This window comes from Notolepis coatsorum (genome assembly GCF_963971535.1).
Source record: "Notolepis coatsorum genome assembly, chromosome: 8".
NCBI lineage: Eukaryota > Metazoa > Chordata > Actinopteri > Aulopiformes > Paralepididae > Notolepis > Notolepis coatsorum.
Genome location: NC_140172.1, coordinates 126,021,146 through 126,041,243, shown reverse-complemented (window position 1 = coordinate 126,041,243; position 20,098 = coordinate 126,021,146). Strand labels below are relative to the sequence as shown.

Below are 20,098 nucleotides of genomic sequence, written 5' to 3'. Positions count from 1 at the left end.
AGTCCTCTCACAGACACTGGGGAGGACTCAGGCTGAGGTTACACCTTTCGTATCATCTTCGTATTGTTTTCTTATACGTATCGCCGCGTATCGCCGCGACGTCATGCGCCTCGAGTCACACTTTCGTTTGGTGCTGGTATAGACTAATATATGACATATATGGCATATAATGACATTTTTTTACTAGATATACGGTATATCTAGCCAAAAATGTCATAGATGACTGAAAATCAACATTACTAGTCTATACCAGCACCTGCTAGACTAGAATAGGCTGTCATTAGCCTACTATGTAGCCTAAGCTACTGATTATAAATGCACAACACTGTGCAATATTACACTTACTGTAGACTTCTGTATATTTGTACTGTATTCCTTTTACTGTATATTTAATTCTATCTTATCATTCTCACAACACAACACCCCCTCTAATGCCCCTCTAATGGAACATTCCAGGTGGATGTGCGTTGCGTCACACTCCGTGGCCAATCTGCGCATGTGCATGGGGAAATCGATGCTTAAAAACAGTCTTTTTCGCTGCCAATTTAGTTCTGATCGATTAGGAATGTCTCGCGCTGTGTTCAGGAGACTCAGGCGCATACAAGTCTATTCGATCATGTCTCTAGCACCCCCACAGCCGTATCTGCAATCACTTAATGTCAAGGCTCTCATCCACATTCATTCATTTGACCCCCCCGCAATCTCCTCCCCGATTTCAGAATCCCGGAAGTGTTGCGGTGGTCTATAGGATGCCTCTGAGCATTCCCAGGGATAGCTTACAGTAGTTAGTTAGAGCTTAGTTAGAGTTAGCAACTAACATTAGTTAAGGTTTTTAGCGCAACGTGGGTATACTATACAGGAATGGCGAGGATGCAAAGCATGTTAAGGTTTTTAGCATGACGTGAGTATACTGTGACAGGAATGGCGAGGATGCAAAGCATGTTAGACCATTGGACCCGTTGCTCACAGAGTTTTCGTTGCACATAGAAACAGCGTGACTCACGAGATGAGTTGTTACCGAGCTGTCGAATGCAGGGCTGAATAACTAGATGTCATAGCTTCTAAAATTGAAGGTCCGCGCTGCTCTGTCTAATATGAAATGACAATTGCGCATTGACACGCCCACTACTCGCACACTGTGCTCCTAAATGATTTTCTCGGTTTGCACAAATCTATTTTTAGGGGGAAATGCAAGTGAAATGCTCGCACTGTAGAGCCCTGTTAGACAAGGCAAACAGATAAAGGACTGATAGGTACTAGGGCTTTCCCCGACTAAGGATTTGGATAGTCAACTTTGATTGGCCGAAATTTGCCGATAGTCGACTGGCAGTCGACTACCCCCCCGAATGCAATTTTTTTTTTAATAAATATTATTATCTTTTTTTTTTTTATCATTCCATTTGGGCTGTGGGGGGTGCTTCTTGTCCTCTGCGAAAGCATGCAATTGGTCCACTGATGGATACATCTTGATATTTGTCTAGTGTGTTCATTAGATGGGTGAAATCCTCTTTCAGTGCCTCTGTGCCTGTTTTCTTAGGCAGTTAGCCTCGCCGGTATGCACGCCATTAGCGTTAGCCACGCTTCTAGGCCTCTTTGCTTTTTGGAAAGAATACAAAAATATATACAGTATATATTATAATTTCTTTTTTCTTTTTTTTGCATTTGACTAAGAGGTTGGCAGTCGACTACGGCTATACTTTCGATAGATTAGTCGACTATTCGACTAATCGGGGTCAGCCCTAATAGGTACAATAACGAACGCTAAATACAATGACTGGCTGGTATATGAGAACATACGATCTGGCAGCATGATGACATCTGAGCCAGGTCTAAATAGATAGAGTAATCAGCCAGTAGATGTCAATCAGCTGCTCCTCTGGTCTCCACTCACACCTGCACCACATCCTGCACATCCAGAGAGAGAGAGAGAGAGAGAGAGAGAGAGAGAGAGAGAGAGAGAGAGAGAGAGAGAGAGAGAATATGATTATCTATCTTATCTTATCTAATAATTCTATTTTGAAAACAATACTGCTGCTCGCTTGACTGAGCTGGGAAAGAAAGTTTTTCTTGATATCTTGAATATCTCCTCAGATGTCACTGGACACTGAATCCTTGTGTTAATTACAGCTCAATGAAATATGGATTGCCATACACAAGGATGCAGTGTCCTCTGATTATATCACAGGAGGAAATATTCAAACTCATTAACTCTATAACTGTCAAACTAAATGAATGTGTGCAAAACAGATTAGAGCCTTGGGATTATGTGTGAGATTATGTGCAAAATAAATCGACAAAGTGCCCCTTTAAATTTTCATTATGTTGTTTAGAGTATAATGACTTTTCCGTATGCACACATCATATTAACCCCAGTCAGTCATTTCAATGCGGTGTGTCAATAGGCGAAACATGAAAAACATTGGTGGTAGATTTGATTTGCTAATAGAATACAATAACATCAACTTCTTCCCATCATCTATGAATATACAGTAACAGTACAGTGTAGAGGTGCCATACTTGAAGATAAAGAGTTATGACGATGCTCTGTTTTATTTGAATTAACCGTTTGTGAGTTGTTCCTGTGGCCCAGTTATCCAGACGGCTGTGTAAAGGTCATACCAGCCTCAAGGCCTCACATGCCAAACTCCACTACACTGTGTGTATTGTGCCAAAATGATGTCCCACATTGTCACTACTCTGCCTGAATGAACACGCATTTACAGTAAGCCAGTGGTAACATAAGACCTATTGTCTCATTAGGGACATCATTTATTTTCTCTTCCCTCCATCCATTTTTTATAATATGATGGCTGATCATCTCCTCCTTCGCTCCATGCATTGGCTGCTGTTGTGGGTTTAAAAGCCTCACTAAGTAAGGACAGTGTCCTGTAATAAAGCACTATGCTCTGGCCTGAGTGCCAGGCTGAGTGGTATGGTTGCCACAAGGTTGGGTGCATAGAGTTCAAGTGTATATAATCCCACGAGTGTATTTGCTCTGACGCGTCACTCGGATGTAGAGTAGCAGGTGTTGGACAGTATTCATTGAATTAATGCACACACCGTATGTTATTTTCTGAAAGCTGCCAAATATAATTTTTTTTTCTTTTTTGTAAACTACAATGATTTTACATTGACATCTAAACATTGGAAATGATGCTTGCAATTTGCCCCAAATTGAATTAAATCAATCAATATTTACTGAGTCAATAAGATGAGTCAATATTTACCCCAAAACTAAATAAATAAATTAAGTAAATATTTTGTTATTATAGTGGGTAGGGCATCACAGTATGATCAGATAGCTCCCATGCCTCCCACTCAGTCTGCCCTGTCTGGAGCAACACAGTATAGTTGAGTCACTGAGAGACTGTCTGTCCTGTCTTGACCACAGTACAGCAACACAGTATAGTTGAAGACAGTCGGTCACTGAGAGACTGTCTGTCCTGTCTCGACCGCAGTACAGCAACACAGTTGTTACCGTCGTAACGACCTGCTCTGTCGAAGTCTTTAAATCCTTGCTTAAGACCCATATTTTCTCTCTCTCCTTCAACCTACCCTGATCTCACCTGGTCGGGGACTGACCCTTAGCTTAATCTGTCTAGTCTAGTTTAGTTAGGATGTCTGTTATCTGCTCCCATGTCTGCTTTTCTGCAGACTTTTTTTAACCCCTGTCTCCATCTCTCTGAGTGAATTTATCGATATAGACATTCCAGTGACCTTCTACCTCATACTGGACATGAGCACCACCGGTCCCATGGAACTGCTTCATACCGCCTTCTGTCTGGCCTGCAGCGTTGAACCTTACCTGCTCTGCCTTGACCTATTCTGAGTGGTTTCTCCTGCCCCCCCGGGGCATATGGCCCTGAGCCATCATCTTGTATCTCATCCGGTTTACATAAGCTTGCAGTAGTTCTTAGTTCTACCCATTACTTAATTTCACAATTATCTTATATACTTTGATTCTATTGTCACCATGTATGCATATATATGCTCACTAGATGTATTTATTGCTCCAACTCCGCCCACTACAAACATGGGAACTCTCTAACCCCTGTCCCCATCTCCCCATCTCTCTGAGTGGTTGTCTCGTAGTGTTGACCAAGGTGGTGGATGTCTCGGGGTGATGGCCAAGATTGCATTGATTGTTCTACCCCCACATTGGTTATGTGCACCATTGAGGTCATGGATCAGCTTCACACCATCTTCCCTCCGACCTCTTCAAAACCATGCCTGTTCTAGTTCATTGCTGGGTTAAGTACTTCTATTCTATTCACATATATGCTTACTTATGCATGTACTTATTTGTGTTTCATTACACGTATATGTAGATGCTTACCAACTGTTTTGCCTGTCTTATACAGTAGCAACACTACTATCGCCGACATCTAGATCCCCCCTTGAACGGCCCTTCTAAGTTTTCTCCCCTCCACATTGCCTGTTGTGCTTTTTTCCCTATTGCTAGGTTTTTAGTGAGTTTTTCCTTACCTTCGCGTGGGGTATGTCTGGGAGTGTTGCATTCATTCATTTATTTATTGTACATTTTATTTTGGATTTCATGGTGTTTTTGTTTTGTTCTAGAATCATTGTGATGTTTCTTCTTGACTTGTTTAAAGAAGACGTGTCCGGCCCACGGGGACATTAACGCGTGTCGTCGGGCCTTACAAATACATTTGGTTTGATTTGATATAGTTGAAGACAGTCAGTCACCGAGAGACTGTCTGTCCTGTCTGGACCACAGGAAAACAACACGGTATAGTTGAAGATAGTCACTATGAGACCATGTCTGGCCCCTAACCAATGTCCTTGTTCTCTCACATACAATATGGGAAACCTCACAGATGTTTGTGGCGAAGCCGGCCACAAATGAGCTGCAAGCCATCAAGAACAGCGTCTGTCTGTATGTATCTGTGTCTGTCCTCACAAAGGCAGACCAATCAGAGAGCTTATGATTTCACTGATATCACATGCTGAAAAGGAAAACCAATCGTAACCCCTGATTTCCCTGTAACAGCTTGCCAGCCAGTATAGTCTCCCGAGACGACCTATCTCTTCCACAATCTTCAAATGCTCGGAAGCGTTTGGAAATTGCCGGGAGCCAATGTGTCTGTCTTGAAACTAAGACTAGCCAGCCAGCCAGCCAGCAGAGCAAGCCACCTACAGATGCAGCTCTTAGGACTCTGAGCTCTGCTCTGCACTGCTACTGCAGTAATCATGCACCATTAACCTGGCAGTGCTGTTAACGAGGCGTTAACGATACTGTGCCCTTGCAGTAGAGGTGTGATTTTTAAGAGCTGGATCTGTAGCTCTGAGAGCCGGCTATCAAGCCTGGCCCCTAATCGAGACAACTGTGTGTCACTATTGACAATATGGACGCTTACACAGTTGTCTCTACTCTGCCATGTCTTTTTTCTGTGGAGGACATGCTAAACCGAATCTCAGCAAGTGTTTCCTGTGCTCCTCGTTGGCAACGGCACTCGAAAAGGCACCTTGAAGTTGTTCAATCCTAGTGTACTTCAAAAAAGCCTAAATGTTTAGTTCTTTACCCTGCTTTACTGTCTCCCTTATCAGCTGACTGCTAGCATCTGCGGTGACGTAATTTCTCGTTAATTCCGCCAGTTCGCCTCTTCACAAAGAAAGTTAATCCTGATCCCTATTCGCATTTTTCTTCTGTCTGTCACTTTTGCAATTGTTGGATTAATTTACATGTAAGTGATATTTTGCTAGTATAATATTTCATTTCAAAACATATTTAATTGAATATATCATTTCAAACGTTCAAAACGTATCTGTACGGATCTAATTAGCCGACCAATATTAATGTCTTCACAGTCATAGCTACAATAGATCTATTATTATTATATTATATTATAGGCATCTTCCGTTCTTGGAAGAAAATGTCCTCCTCCCAGAACTGGCAAACTGGCAGGTGTAAGAATTACATCACTGCAGATGCCATCCATATCCATTGTCAATAGCGACACAGTTGTCTCAATCAGGGGCTATATCAAGAGTTCGTGCAATCCATGGAAATAAAGCTACATTCACCAGCAACACACAGCAGCGTAGCAGTATCCTCTTTGAGAACAGAAGTATATATTTGTTAGCATTCCGCTAATCGCTGTTCGTCGCGTATTGTGTCTCGATGTGGTTCCATGTTGTCTTGTACAAGGGCTTTCACAAACCATACACTACAGTGAACCGTCAGCATGGCATTTACATTCAATTCATGAAAGTTAACTGAAATATTACTAAATAGTAGCAAATATTTACTGAAGTTAGCTAACATGATTACTAAAATGTTTCTATTTGTTTGGATGTCAAAGGGTATTTGCAGATAGCACACCTATTTAATGTTAGCGGCTTCAAGATCATGGTTAGTTTTGTAGGTTTGCTCTTAGGTGATCGAAAATTAGCTCCTAAACTCTCAAAAACGAATTCAGCAATGCTGGCTAGCTAGATAGAGATGTTGTCAAGACTTTCATTCTATTTGTAGGTCATTTGCCAGAGTATACAGTGACACATCACTGTTGCCTGTGTGTCACATCCTTACATTAGACATAGAAAGGGGTAGCACTGTGGGGGATTAATGATATAGAATAGAAGCAAGAATCAAGAGGTTTATTTGTCACATACATACCAGGGCATACAGTGAAATGCGGACCGTGGTCATGCCCGCATTGATTGTGCAAAATACAATAATAAAATAGCCATAGAAAAAATTAAATAGGTAAGACACAAGATATGTATGGTAAAAAAAGACATGCTAAGTTCCTGAGAAACTGGTTCCTATATACACTACTATACAATATACAATTTTAACTATTTAACTCTTAAAGTATCTAAACCAGCGTTTCCCAAAATTAGGGTTGCAACCCAAAATGGGTTGCGGACCCGTTTTTATTGGGTCGCAAAAAAACAAAAACAAATTAATACATTTTTATTTATTTATTATCTTTTTTAAATAAAAAAGCTGTAGATGTGTTGATTCAGTTTGGCACCACATACTTATGTGAATCTGGGTTTTCTACTCCAGCATACCTGAAAAACAAATACAGAAACAGACTAAATGCTCAGAATGACGTCAGAATAGCACTTTCAAAAACCAAGCCCAGAATAGATCTGCTGGTTGAAAACTTCAACCAGCCACATACCTCTCATTAGATTTCATTGTGCCATAGATGAAATATTATACCCCTTCTAGCATAATGTCAGGTCAGTAGAATTTTAAAATAAGTCAGTACAAATTAATCAGAATGTTGCTCAATGTTGGGGTTTAAGGTTGAGGGACGGAGGGAGGGGGTAAGAAATGGAGAGTTGAAAAAGGGGTGAGAAATAGAAAGGAGAGTAGAACATGTTTGTTCATTTAAAATGTTTACAAAATTGTATGTACATATCTTATGAGGTGGTGAGCAACTTAACATTACACTCTGATTATTGCTGTGATGTACTTTTATAATTAAATAAATACATTTAATATACATTTGAAATTCATGGTTTGTTGTGTACTTTATCAGTAGTTTATAAATGTATGTTATGGCAATTCATGATGTATTTTTGTAAGTTTGGTTCCTGGGCAAACACCAAATTTCTCTTTTGGGTCTCGAGCTGAAAAAGTTTGGGAACCCCTGATCTAAACTATACTATACAGTACCTCCTTCCTTTAACGTGACTTTCTATTTTTTAAAGTGACATTTTGTTTAAAGTGATTGTTTTAGCGGTTGCCGCATGAGTGGTGTGTGTGTGTGTGTGTCTGTGTGCTCATGTGTACTTGTGAGTGGAGAGTTCAGTGTTCAATGTTCTGATGGCCTGGGGGAAGAAGCTGAGCCGGAGTCTCTCTGTTCTTGCAGCGTGTGACCGTAGGCGTGCGCTTGAATTGCATGGCTCAGAGTGAGTTAAAGGGATAGTTCTGGACTTTTGGAACCCTAGCCCTATTTCTTGCGTACCAATGATGTTGTTGATTGGTAGAGTCCTTTCTCAGCACAAGCCATGCTGCTCCTCACACCAGCTCTGGAAAGACAGGAGCGTGACCCCATTGACTTTGCATTGGTTTGTGGCTAACTATCCGGAGCTACATTTACATTTACATTTAGTCATTTAGCTGACGCTTTTATCCAAAGCGACTTACAAGTTCTGTGCGACAAGACAGCAAGAAGGGTATAACTCTATCAGCTGAGTAACAATGTTCATCAAAGTGTTGCGTGTTACAGTGTAGGTTAGTTTATTAGGACAAGTGCATGACAGTAAGGTTAGTCGGGGACCGGGGTTAGATTTTTTTTTTTTTATTTTTATCATTTCTGATAATGGTTGAAGAAGTGAGTCTTTAGTCGACGGCGAAAGATTGGACGGGATTCGGCTGTCCTAACTGGGATGGGTAGTTCATTCCACCATTGTGGGGCAAGGACTGAGAATAGGCGGCTTCTCTTTGATGACCCTCCGGGAGCTTGGATAGGAGTAGATCTGAGGCGGCCAGAAGATGCAGAGCGTAGGGGTCTTGAGGGTGTGTAGTTAGAGACCATTGACCGGAGGTAGGCGGGAGCGGTTCCCTTTGCCGCACGGTATGCTAGGTTGAGGGCCTTGAAGCGGATACGTGCAGCAATGGGGAGCCAGTGCAGGTCCCTAAGAAGTGGGGTGACATGGGCCGACTTCGGTAGGTTTGAGATCAGGCGGGCCGCTGCGTTTTGAATGAGTTGAAGAGGCTTGGTGGCAGTGGCCGGGAGGCCAGCTAGCAGTGCGTTGCAGTAGTCGAGGCGGAGCTAGTATGAGCATGGATTGTGCTGAGAAAGGACTCTACCAATCAATCAACAATATTATTGGGAAATAGTAAGTCTAGGTTTTAACATACAAAAAACTAATAAATCTGAACTATCCCTTTAAGTGCTGTGGAACATGCTGAGTCCTTTCGATGCATTGATTGCTGACTGGCTACCCCGCTGTTAGACTGTCTGTCTTGTTTGGAATTGGTTTCACTATGTAAGGGTCTAGAATGACAATGACAATGAAAACGACACTTATTGAAATCCTGACATTGCAGTGTCACTTCTCTCTGCTCTAATTCCTCTCCCTCGTCACAATTTATTACCAAAATAACGACCAAGATACTGCAGGAGTAATCCTTGATATTATCACGGTATTTCCGTCATTGTTTTGGTCACCGGGATGGTTTAAGTTGGATTATACACCATGATTATTTAAGTTAAAAAGTGGTACCATGGTGAGAGTTGTGTGGCAGACAGAAGGCAGAGGAGACAGGCCCAGCAGGAGAGACCCGGAGTGAACTACACCACAGAACCACTGAGCCAGGACATTTTTGTGACGTCTTGGCATCTCCAGAAACCTTGGCGCTTTAATCACATTCATGTGAGGGGAAACTTCCACTGGCCTGGTAAGTAGGCGTGGTAAATGCCATGTGAGCCAGGGGAACTGTGATAGTGCTGCTCAGCAAGGGGTGCCCTGGAAATATAGTCCCCTGCAAAAAAAACCATGTATCTCCTTCCATTTACATGATTTTTTTACAGTAAATGTTCATAGCACCCCCCCCATCCCAATGATCATAAACAAATAGGGTACAATGTCAGCATTTAATTACAAACAAAATAGGAAGTAAAAAAAACTGAGATTGTATGTATGTATGTCCCACTGAGCTGTAATCTGCTTCATAAGGATTAGCATTGATCTGCTACAAGCCGGCTACTACTGGGCTCTACTGTTTCTCTTGTTGCACTGCACACTGTGACGAGCAGAGCAGAGGTCTATTCTGATAACCAGGGCACCGCCTGCCTGTGAGCTCCACAAACCAAGAGCCAGACTATGTTATAGACCAAGCCTTTTTTTTTTGGGACTGGTTATGTGTTCAAAATAACCAATTGTTTTACCTAAGACTATTATCATTTAGATGCAGGAGTCAACATCGTTTAGTTTACAGTTAGTACAGTCAAGAAGTTGTTGTCTGCTTATACTATTATCATTAATATTAGCCTTCATTCTCATATTTAGAACCTTGTGACTTATTTGTTGTTCAAGTTCAAGTTTTATTTGTCACTTATAAACGTCCAAGTAAGTGCCCCCCCCCCCCCCGACTCTGCATTGCATCAAGAAAAAAGTAGTGAATGATGATAATAATAATAATGATAATAATGATAATAACAATACTAGTACTACTACTACTACTACTAATAATAATAATAATAATAATAATAATAATAATAATAATAATAATAATAATAATAATAATAATAATAATAATAATAATAATAATAATAATAATAATAATAATAATAATAATAATAATAATAATAATAATAATATATATATAATAATAATAATAATGAAACACTCAATGAAAACTCTTTAATAATAAAAAATACAATTCTTAGTCAAACATTCTTTTTTCGATCCACTTTTTCTCCTTATTTTTCTATTTTTCTCCCATCCCAATTTCGTACTGCCAATTCTCCCCTCCCCTGTCTTGAACGTTGCTAGACTATGCCTCCTACTGGTTGGCTGTAGTGAGGATAGAAGCCTTGCATCACGTGTCCCCTCCGGTACACGAGGAGGCAGCCTGTCGCATCTTTTCACCAGACAGCGCGATCTCTCAGCTGCGAGGAGCAACACGTGGGAGGCTCACGCTGCCCCCGATACTTCCTGTATCTGCTGTGCAGGCGTCACCCAACCGACCTGTAGGAGTCGCTGTCCTCAACATCCAATCCCCACCCATCGACTTCCACCCGCTACCTCTGTCAATTGAGATAGTATGACGACTGGCCCAAGCCGCAGGCAATGCTGACACCGGGATTCGAGACCGGAGTCTCTTGCATTGGTGACGAGCGCAATCTCCGCTACGCCACCCAGCCGCTCAATTCTTAGTCAAACTTGATGAAAAATACAACTCACTGCGTGGATAAACATTTACAGTCTATAAACAACACCATGGCTGTGGTTAATCTTTGATAAACCATTCAAAACAAATGATTTGAGGTGCTTATGGCCTGATCAGTGACCTGGTGCACGTTATATGCTGACTTGATGTGAGTTGAACCTTCCCTTGAAGAGCAGCCAAGTCTTGTTCATCTGATGACAACTTGTTAGATGAGACTGACGAGTGAGATGACCAGAGACTGTTTGATCTCACTGTATGGTGGGTGACCCTGACACACACACGTTGTGCACAAATCTCCATTGATTTCACATGCATGGGCATCCCACTGGGGTCTCTCTCTCTCTCTCTCTCTCTCTCTCTCTCTCTCCCTCTCTCTCTCTCTCTCTCTCTCACACACACACACACACACACACACACACACACACACACACACACACACACACACACACACACACACACACACACACACCACAATCTCTCTCTCTCTCTCTCTCTCTCTCTCTCTCTCTCTCTTCTCTCTCTCTCTCTCTCTCTCTCTCTCTCTCTCTCTCTCAGACTATTTAATCTATCTAGTCATAGTTTTGGGGGGATTTAATGCTTGGTGTTGACTATTTGGTGTTGGATTAGCCTAATAATTGTTTTCTATAGTGGGTTGGTGGTCCACCTTACCCCCCCCCCCCCCAAGTCTCAATTTACTCACTACACAATTCAAATGTTATTCTCTATAACCAATCGAGTGAACTTCAATATGGTGAAAACGAGCTGTTATGTAGTTGTTTAAGTGGAAGGTCACTGTGGCCACTATATGATTGTTTGCGGGTATTACATAACATGTTAAAAGGGATTTCGTTTCCATCCTGTTAGTAAATGAGATCTGAAAAGCGACTTTTAGTACCTATACAGATACCTGCTGACAGAACTCAGCAGTCTGTCACTTTGGAGCAGCGTTGAAAGCTGCCCCCCCCCTCCCCCCCTGCTGACACGAGCCTGTCTCCTTTGTGCCAAGTAATCACCCCGGGGTGTCTGCATTGTTGTCTACAGAGAACATTAACAAGTAAAGGCTAAAAAGATACAGGATTTGAACTCACTCGTGTTCTCCGCCCTCCCCGCGGGTTGGAATGGAAGGCGCAGATGTCTTATTAGGACTTCTCCAGCGTGTGGTGCTGAAAGGACAGCGCCAATATTGGCGCGGGTGCAATGACAGTATGGGGGACTATACTACATAAATACACCCAATGTAAGGAATGGATGCATAGATGGTACCGTGTCCGTATTCACATGGTCTAAACTTTGAAGGCAGTCCAGAAATATGAGTGAACACGTACAAACAACTCATTCCCAAATCTAAAAACAGGAATGCTAAAAACCTAAACGTGTGATGTCATCAGCTATAACGCCTGGAGCTGCTCCACACAGACAATGGAAAATAATGCCGAAAGTGACCCTGACAGCGCCCAGAGGGATGTAGTGTACAGGAAGGAGTGTGTCTGAGGGTACAGGGACATTTTATGTGTCACTGCTATAGAATAAAGCTATCTTCTTTTTTTTTTTCTTTTTTTTTTTTTTACTCAAACAAACATTCTGTGGGTCCACAAAATCAGTCTACCGTTAATTATCAAAGGAGCAGCTTCAGACTTTATACCCGATGACACGTCTTACTTCTCTGGTTTCTGGCTTTGGGGGAGAGCTCATGTTCACCCATATGTCCATTCTTAATTTTATCTGCTCTTATTTTAGAGCCTATGTTCGCTTCAATCCAGGTATTTGATATCAATCATATTCATACTCACATACATTCTTGTAGATTTTAAAGATGGGACATGTGACAATTAGAATTTCCTTAACCATTTTGTAAGTCGGATAATATACAGTAGGCCTATCTATCTGCCCTACTCCATTTCCAAGCACACGCGTTTTACAGCCACGGAAGTCTCCTGCTGAGTCCTTGTATATCGAGACTTAAAACCATCAACACAACTATACAGAATGAAAGCCTCTCCATTCTTATGTGTGATGGTGGTGGGACCATCCATTTGTTTGAGTTTAGATCACTCATTGAGCCATGTCAGTTTGATAGTCAACCAATAGGCCTAATAAACAGTATGCAAATGTGACACCTGCACTGTGTGTGTGTGTGTGTGTGTGTGTGTGTGTGTGTGTGTGTGCTTGTATGTGTGTGTGTGTGTGTGTGTGTGTGTGTGTGTGCGTGCGCGCGTGTGTGTGTGTGTGTGTGTGTGTGTGTGTGTTGGACCTAACATCACATGTGTTCATATAAGCACTACCACAATCCTCACGTCGCGAATCAATTAAGAGCAGCAGGGTGGTAATGAAAGAGAGAGAGAGAGTGAGAGAGAGAGAAAGATAAGTAGCCTATATTGCTTTTGTCATGGGACCTGTACACGGGCAGAACTAGTGCCACCTCTGGTTCGTACAACTCAACTCCTGCTGCTCCTCTCTGCTCCTCTCATGCTCCTGGCTGCCTCACACACACCGCAGCACTACTTTAGGACAACAGTATACTTTCGCCTTCTTTCTCGGTCATCATCCCAGCGGTGGTTCAAGCACCATGGCAGAGCGCACGAAGAACTGGGACAACAACGGGAGAAGCGATGACTTGCCAATTTACCTCGCCCGTCCCGGATCGGCCGACCAGGTGCCGCGACAGAAGTACGGCGGGATGTTCAGCAGCGTCGAGGGCGCGTACGAGAGCAAAACCATCGATTTCGACGCGCTCAGCGTCGGGCAGAGAGGCTCCCGCACCCCGAGGACCGCTAGACGAGAGACGGGCGAAGGAGCGACGATGAGCCCTACAAGTGACAAGAGCAGCTCCCCGACCGTAGAAAGTGTCCCAGAAAACAGGCATAATCGGGTGAAAGATTCTGGCGTTGAGATAAAAACGGCCCGTGGTAAAGAAGTCTTACAGAACCTGGGAGATGATGAGAAGGTAAGCTGACAAGACAGTAGTGGCAGACCGGCGAGACGAGATAGGAACACTATGAATTCACTATGAATTGAAAATGGGGGACCCTGATGTAAACAAGACAAACGTCTTTCTCTGGTCTGCATCCCCTTAACAATTGTGTATATTGAGCTGTACTGTATTGTACCCATTCTGCAATCTGTTAAATAAAGTTTTCATTCATTCATTCATTCATTCATTCATTCATTCATTCATTCATTCATTCATTCATTCATTCATTCATTCATTCATTCATTCATTCATTCATTCAACATGTATCAGCTCAGTGCAATTATATGCTTTCATTCATTAACACCGATAAGAGCTCCACTATAGCTCATCTGCTAAACTCATTACATGGGGATATTTGCCACACAAATGCCCAGACTGCTGAGATGCAAGTATGTATGATGCAAGTATGTATGCTATGCCATAGCATGACATAGTGAGGTTCATAATATGTCCATTCATCCTCACGGTTACCAAAGGGCGTCATTGGAAACGTATACCACTTAAGAGGGGCTGGGTTTATTTCAACAGCATCCGGATAGGCAGCAGACGCTCCTAAATTATGTAAGAGAGATTCTGGAGTAGTAGGTCCTGTGCGTATCATTCTGTTGCACACTTTGACAAAAGTCAAATTATGTTTAGAAAATAGAAAAGGTGTGTGTGTGTGTGTGTGTGTGTGTGTGTGTGTGTGTGTGTGTGTGTGTGTGTGCGGGCGTGTGCGTGTGTGTGTGTTGGGGGTATTGGTCATATAAATAGAACATTTCGCCTGTTTTGCTGTAGAGTCACATGTTGCACTACAATCTTATGATCATGTAGCAGGAGAAGTGGAAGGAGACTCGAGCAGACAGGCCCCACAGCATGGCTGCACTGCCTGCTGGCTGCCTTTGATGCAGGCTGGACAAATCAGATTGTCGTTTACATGCCTTCTGGGTCTCGGTCACCTGAAGACACTAATCACCCGTTCTTCTGCTGGGAACACATGGCTGAGCTTATAGCCAGTAATCATGTGCAATTTCTCCCTGACTTTTAAAGATTCTATTACTGTGTATATGCTGCTTTTCCTAACACTTTTAATAGGAGTATCTCGTAGTAGGATTCACATACATTCTTGAATAATTTGATAGTTATACGTGGAAAATATGGTTTTATTCCGGGGGTTTGAAAACATTACTGTTGGCTAGTGTTAGTGGTGTCATATGTTCCTGTTGGCTAGTGTTAGTGCTAATCAAGAGCTCAATGAGTCAGGGAAAACATGTCTCCAATTCTTATAGGTCTTGTTTTCTGGGGTGGGGCTATTCATCTGTTTCTGTTTGGATCACTGATTGTGACTTTAAACAAGCCAAAATGTTTGAACAGGTATTAGAGTGTGTGTGTGTGTGTGTGTGTGTGTGTGTGTGTGTGTGTGTGTGTGTGTAGGTGTGTGTGTGTGTTAACCTTTGAATGCCTTAATTGTACAGTAATCCAACAATATACAATACAATAACAACTTGTCTGTACCAAGTTTCATGTAAATCGGACTTACAGCATATACTGTAGGAGTTTTGACCTTCCAAAATTTAAAAGTTTGGCCTTTAATTATAGTGCCCCCATGAGGCTGATTTGAGTAATATTCCAGGAGTCACACCCTTGGCCTGCTGTCATTGTCTATATGGCAAGTTTCATCCACCACAGCCTTTTAATTGGCAAGCTATATGTTGAGCATACACACACACACACACACACACACACACACACACACACACACACACACACACACACACACACACACACACACACACACACACACACACTCTCTCTCCCCAGGCGTTCCTAACACCTCAGTAGATTGAAAATATCATATAACTGTATATACCTATAACTGTTGACTTCTATTTGTTTGTACATTGTAATTCCATCGTGACAGAAACATTGTCCTGCACATTTAGTTCTGTATCGTTAGTGGCTTAGCTTGGCATCGCCTTCTGCACTATCTCGCGTACGTGCACGCGTACTGAATAAACCACAAATGTACCTCTAATACCAGTATTAGTCTGACCACACCCCTCATCAGCTTACCTTCATAAGCAGGTGTGTGGTCACCTGCTCTCCTCCTTCTCGCTTTCACCACAAGGAAGAGGTGCCTCGGTAGATCCCCACACTTGACACCATGATGGAAGAAATTGGATTAGGAACAGCTTGGGAAACAAGGATACGTTGACATCATATCTTTATTTTCTCTCTCACTATTTTCGAGAAAATACGGCGATATTGTCTTCGTACTGGAGTGTCTAGAAGATGATGATCATTCTACAAACCCTCCACCGGTTTTCGTATTGGGAGCACGCCGCTGCATGCTTCTCAACTGCAGTTCCTTGCTGTGTTTGTTGGGGTGAAACCTGTCAGGCCACAGCTGAACTGTCGGACATGCCGCTGTTGTGAGGAGCGGTGCGTTCCAGGTTGGGTGAGTAGTGTTTGCTGGCGGGCTCCACTTGTCTGTTAGTGCTATGGGGGCTACTAGACAAAGTTTATGGAAACCGGCCCCAGGCTAGGGTCCTTTGTTTAGCCGTCTAGGCGACAGAAGGCCTTGGTCTGGCGACCATTATAGTTTTAACTAGTGGGCCGCGACCATTGACACTGGTGATCCCTGTGTGTTCTGGACGAGTGGATTCTCTCTGTCACCGTGTTAAGACCCCATCTTTCATATCCAAATGAGAGTATTCCTTCACGAGGGGATATGTGCATGTAATGTGCGATAGCGGCAGATTCATGTTCAAAGTCAGCTATACAGGCCAGTTGGTACTGTGCTGATTCCGCCGGACGTGTTAATGTCACCGTTGTGAAGCGGTGTTGACGTCTTGTTTTCTCTTTTCTCTTAAAAAGTGGGGAGGGTTCAGAACGGCGGCCTGTCTGGGTGAGTGTTATGTCATTGTTTACATGTTCATAGCTTACGGTTAGCCGGTCGGTGGCCTGGCGCGGGGTAGCTTAGGCTTCTCGCGCGCCGCCGGGAGCTCGCTCCTGATCGCGTGCGTCGTAGATCGGCGTCTCGCGAGCGGAAGCGATAGCACCCGAACGGTTGGAGCAGCCGTTAGCTTGATGCTATTCTGTTGAACGTGCTTTGATTTTTAACATGTTTTACACTCTTGACCACGACGTCATCTTTGACAGGGGATGTTCGTCAACCCTGCCTGAGCCTAGACGGGGATTGCGTCAACAAAGAGGGCTGTGTTCTACGGTGGCTTATGACTGCACTTCGCTGATCTGCGTTCCGGGCAGGTACGGGGTTGGCCAGACCCTCATAACACGTCTTCTGGTTTTACCTTGCTAAATGTATTGTGAATGACGGTGTTTTTTCCCAAAACGTGTGTTGTTGCAATGCATTTGAGATACGTTGCGGGTTGTGTGTGAGCTGTTTTTGTCACTGGCAGTAGCTTCTCTGTGCAGGTCGTGATGTATTGATCTGGTTGTTGTGTGAGAAACATCATGGTGTTTATGTGTACCGTGTACTCACTACTAAGGCAACTAACCTATGAAGCTATGCTTGGTGACGAGTGAGTAAAAGAATGTTCTTTCTCAGACTGTAATGACAATGGACAGTGAGTTCACACATTAACAGGTTTTCCTGTTTTAACTGGCCGTATTGAGGGTAAAATAGGAGGATTGTGTTTTTCCCCCCCCGGTTCCCTGGGGACTTTATCACCTCCTATCAGACATGTTGTGCATTAATTGTGTCTTTTGTGTGGTAGGGATACGATGTAACTCTCAGCTTGATTGCTGAGGTTGTGCTAAATCTGCTGGAGAAACTTATTTCCTAAAGGGAAATTGGTTTGGTTGCTGTCATGTGTGCTTAGCAAGGCCTGTGGTCGATACTAATCAAGAATGATGTATTCTCTCATTGTGATGATGATGGGTTGTGTGTGTCATGTGACCTACAACTGGGTTGTACTGACCACAGAAGCACATGTGTATGTTGGACCGGGGTTCTTAGAGCCCTCTCTATTCTGTGTTTTTCCTTAGTAAAAATCAGATAGCAGGTTAGCTCGTGCGCTGTGTGGAGCTGTGAAACGCTTCATAGGGTTGACTATGACTGTGTCATATTCTCTTTTTGTCGTTACGTCGTATCATGGGTGTGGGGTCGTAAAGGGGTGAACTGGTAACCTTTCCTCTCCCCGTTGTTCTGTCGGTCAGGGGTACACCCCCTGTCCTTCAAGGTTCCCGTCACGTGGCGGTTCGGCACGTTACGGGGGGGGGGGGGGGGGGGGGGGGGGGGGGGGGAGTTCCTGGTCCCACGGCCTGGTATATTGGGCGTGTGCACCGCAGGAATTCCCCCGCCATAGAGTACGTCACCGTGCGCGTCTCTGTTGGTAGGACTTCCGTGTGCTGTTCAGGTCCATGTGATGGATCTGTTTTCAGGGGGGGTGGTCAGGGCTCCTCCTCACCAAGCGCCTACTCAGGCCTTCTGTGAGTTCGGACTCCTTCTTCCATGTGATCCATGTGAGGAAGCCTCCATCAGAGTACAGAGCCTTCCTCCTCAGATTGTCAAAGTGAGTGGACCCTCTAGAAGGGTCCTTTTCTATTGTATGTATATTCGATTCAATTCATTTATTGAGTGTGTATGGGTTCGGTGCCTCTTCCCCGGAGGCCCTAAAACCAGTTTTTTACATGGCTCAAGGTGCAATATATTCTTTTCAATCTGTACAGCTCGCGTGGGAAGTCTCTCTGGGGATCCCCGTCTCTTTCCTATGGGAGGGTGGTGGGATGTAAAAATGTGAACATTTTTTACCCCGGCTGTGTAGACTGGGATACATACTGTTGATGCTTCCTTCTTTCTATTCCAGAAGTGTTGGAGTTAGGGAGTGTCACACCCCTCTTGTCGTTCCCCTGGGCGCCTTGGGGATTCAATGGCAGGTCTAAATAGCCTGTTCATTGATGGGGGTGTGTCCCGACGCACGTATAGTGCTAGCTCGCTGTAAACAGGCGATTGACTGGCACGCCTTAGTTGCTTGTGGTTGAAACAGCGTTTTTATAAAGCAACTGAGATGGGGGTTTTTCCTCTTCCGGCGACCACATCCCATGACCTGGGTGGGTTGTCGACGGATCCTCGTTCATGTCTGGGGGATGATGACGGGATGGATCTGAACATATGTAGTGGGGTCTCACGCCCTTGGGGTGGGCCACCAGGCGCGGTTCGTCCCGACGTCTGGGTGGCGCCTTCTTTTCATGTTAAGATCAACACGCATATCTGCCCTTTTCCTGGGGCATGTCGGCGTGGTTAGGGCACGGGACTGGTTCTGGTCACGCTGGTCCAGATCAGTTGAACCCGTTGTCCGCCGGGGATGCAGATCTGCTGTTCTGGTACCCTGAGGGACTTGGGCTTTTTTCAGGGGGAAAAATGCCAGGTCGGTCTGGGTGTCACAGGGTTAAGCGCTATGGAGACCCTGGTTGGGTATGTTTTTACTCAGCACTGTCGTCATGGCTTACAGCCATGCCATTCTGTACGCGCTCGATCTCGTCGGATCTCGGCCGCTACACAGGTTGGTCCTGGTTAGTACTTGGTTGGGAGACCGCCGGGGAATACCAGGTACGGTGTGCTTAGGGGCTGGTTCTCCATTGTTTTTCGCTCCTCTCTCACGCATGGCGAAGAGGGGCCTGTGGGGGTGGTTTTTTGACCTCCTCTGGTGACCCTGTGCTTCCCGTACCGCCAGGCCCGGTCCGAAGTGATGTTTGCGACCCGTAGGCCTGGGTTAACCCTTTTTGGAAACTGAAACACTTGTACTGCGGTATAGCCGGTGTATACCCGCAGGTGTGTTTTGGAGTTTTTTCTTGAGGGGTTATAGGAACAACCACCGCATTGGGTAACACCGAGGTGGTTGATTCCCTGGTGTGTTGGAGCAGTGTCAACTCCCGGGTTCACCGGTTGAGGGTGCCCCTGCACGTTCATGACGTCTGCCAATCGTGTCAGCCTTCTCTGCCTCGACCCCTCTGGGTGGGGGTTGTTAAATGGAGGCTTGGTCATGCAACACCGCCAGCTTACGCTCCTTCCGCCGGGGCGGCTGTGTTCAGCTGTCCCCTCTGGCGCCTGTCTCGTCCGCAGTCTCCAGGCTAGGGTTAACAGCCTGTTGCCTGGTTTTTCCCCGGTGCGCTGCCTGCTTCCGTTGGTTAACCTTTTTTGTGTGCTTACGGCCATGCTGACTGCCTATTCTGCAGGGTCAGTGTGCCAGGCGGTGTACTATTGGGGGGACGGGGCCCGCTCGGCTTACTGGCCTGGTTGGTTCCGC

The 20,098-nt window shown here is 44.3% G+C and overlaps 1 protein-coding gene across 1 annotated transcript in view; it reads left to right on the top strand.

Annotated features, from left to right (window-relative positions):
* Window positions 1-13,378: 13,378 nt before the first annotated feature.
* dpysl3 (dihydropyrimidinase like 3) overlaps window positions 13,379-20,098 on the top strand; it is a 64,281-nt gene continuing 57,561 nt past the window's right edge. Inside the window, 1 exon segment of the mRNA XM_084320515.1 lies at window positions 13,379-13,820. Within this exon segment, the coding sequence (XP_084176641.1) occupies window positions 13,443-13,820 (378 nt within the window). The 5' untranslated portion in view covers window positions 13,379-13,442.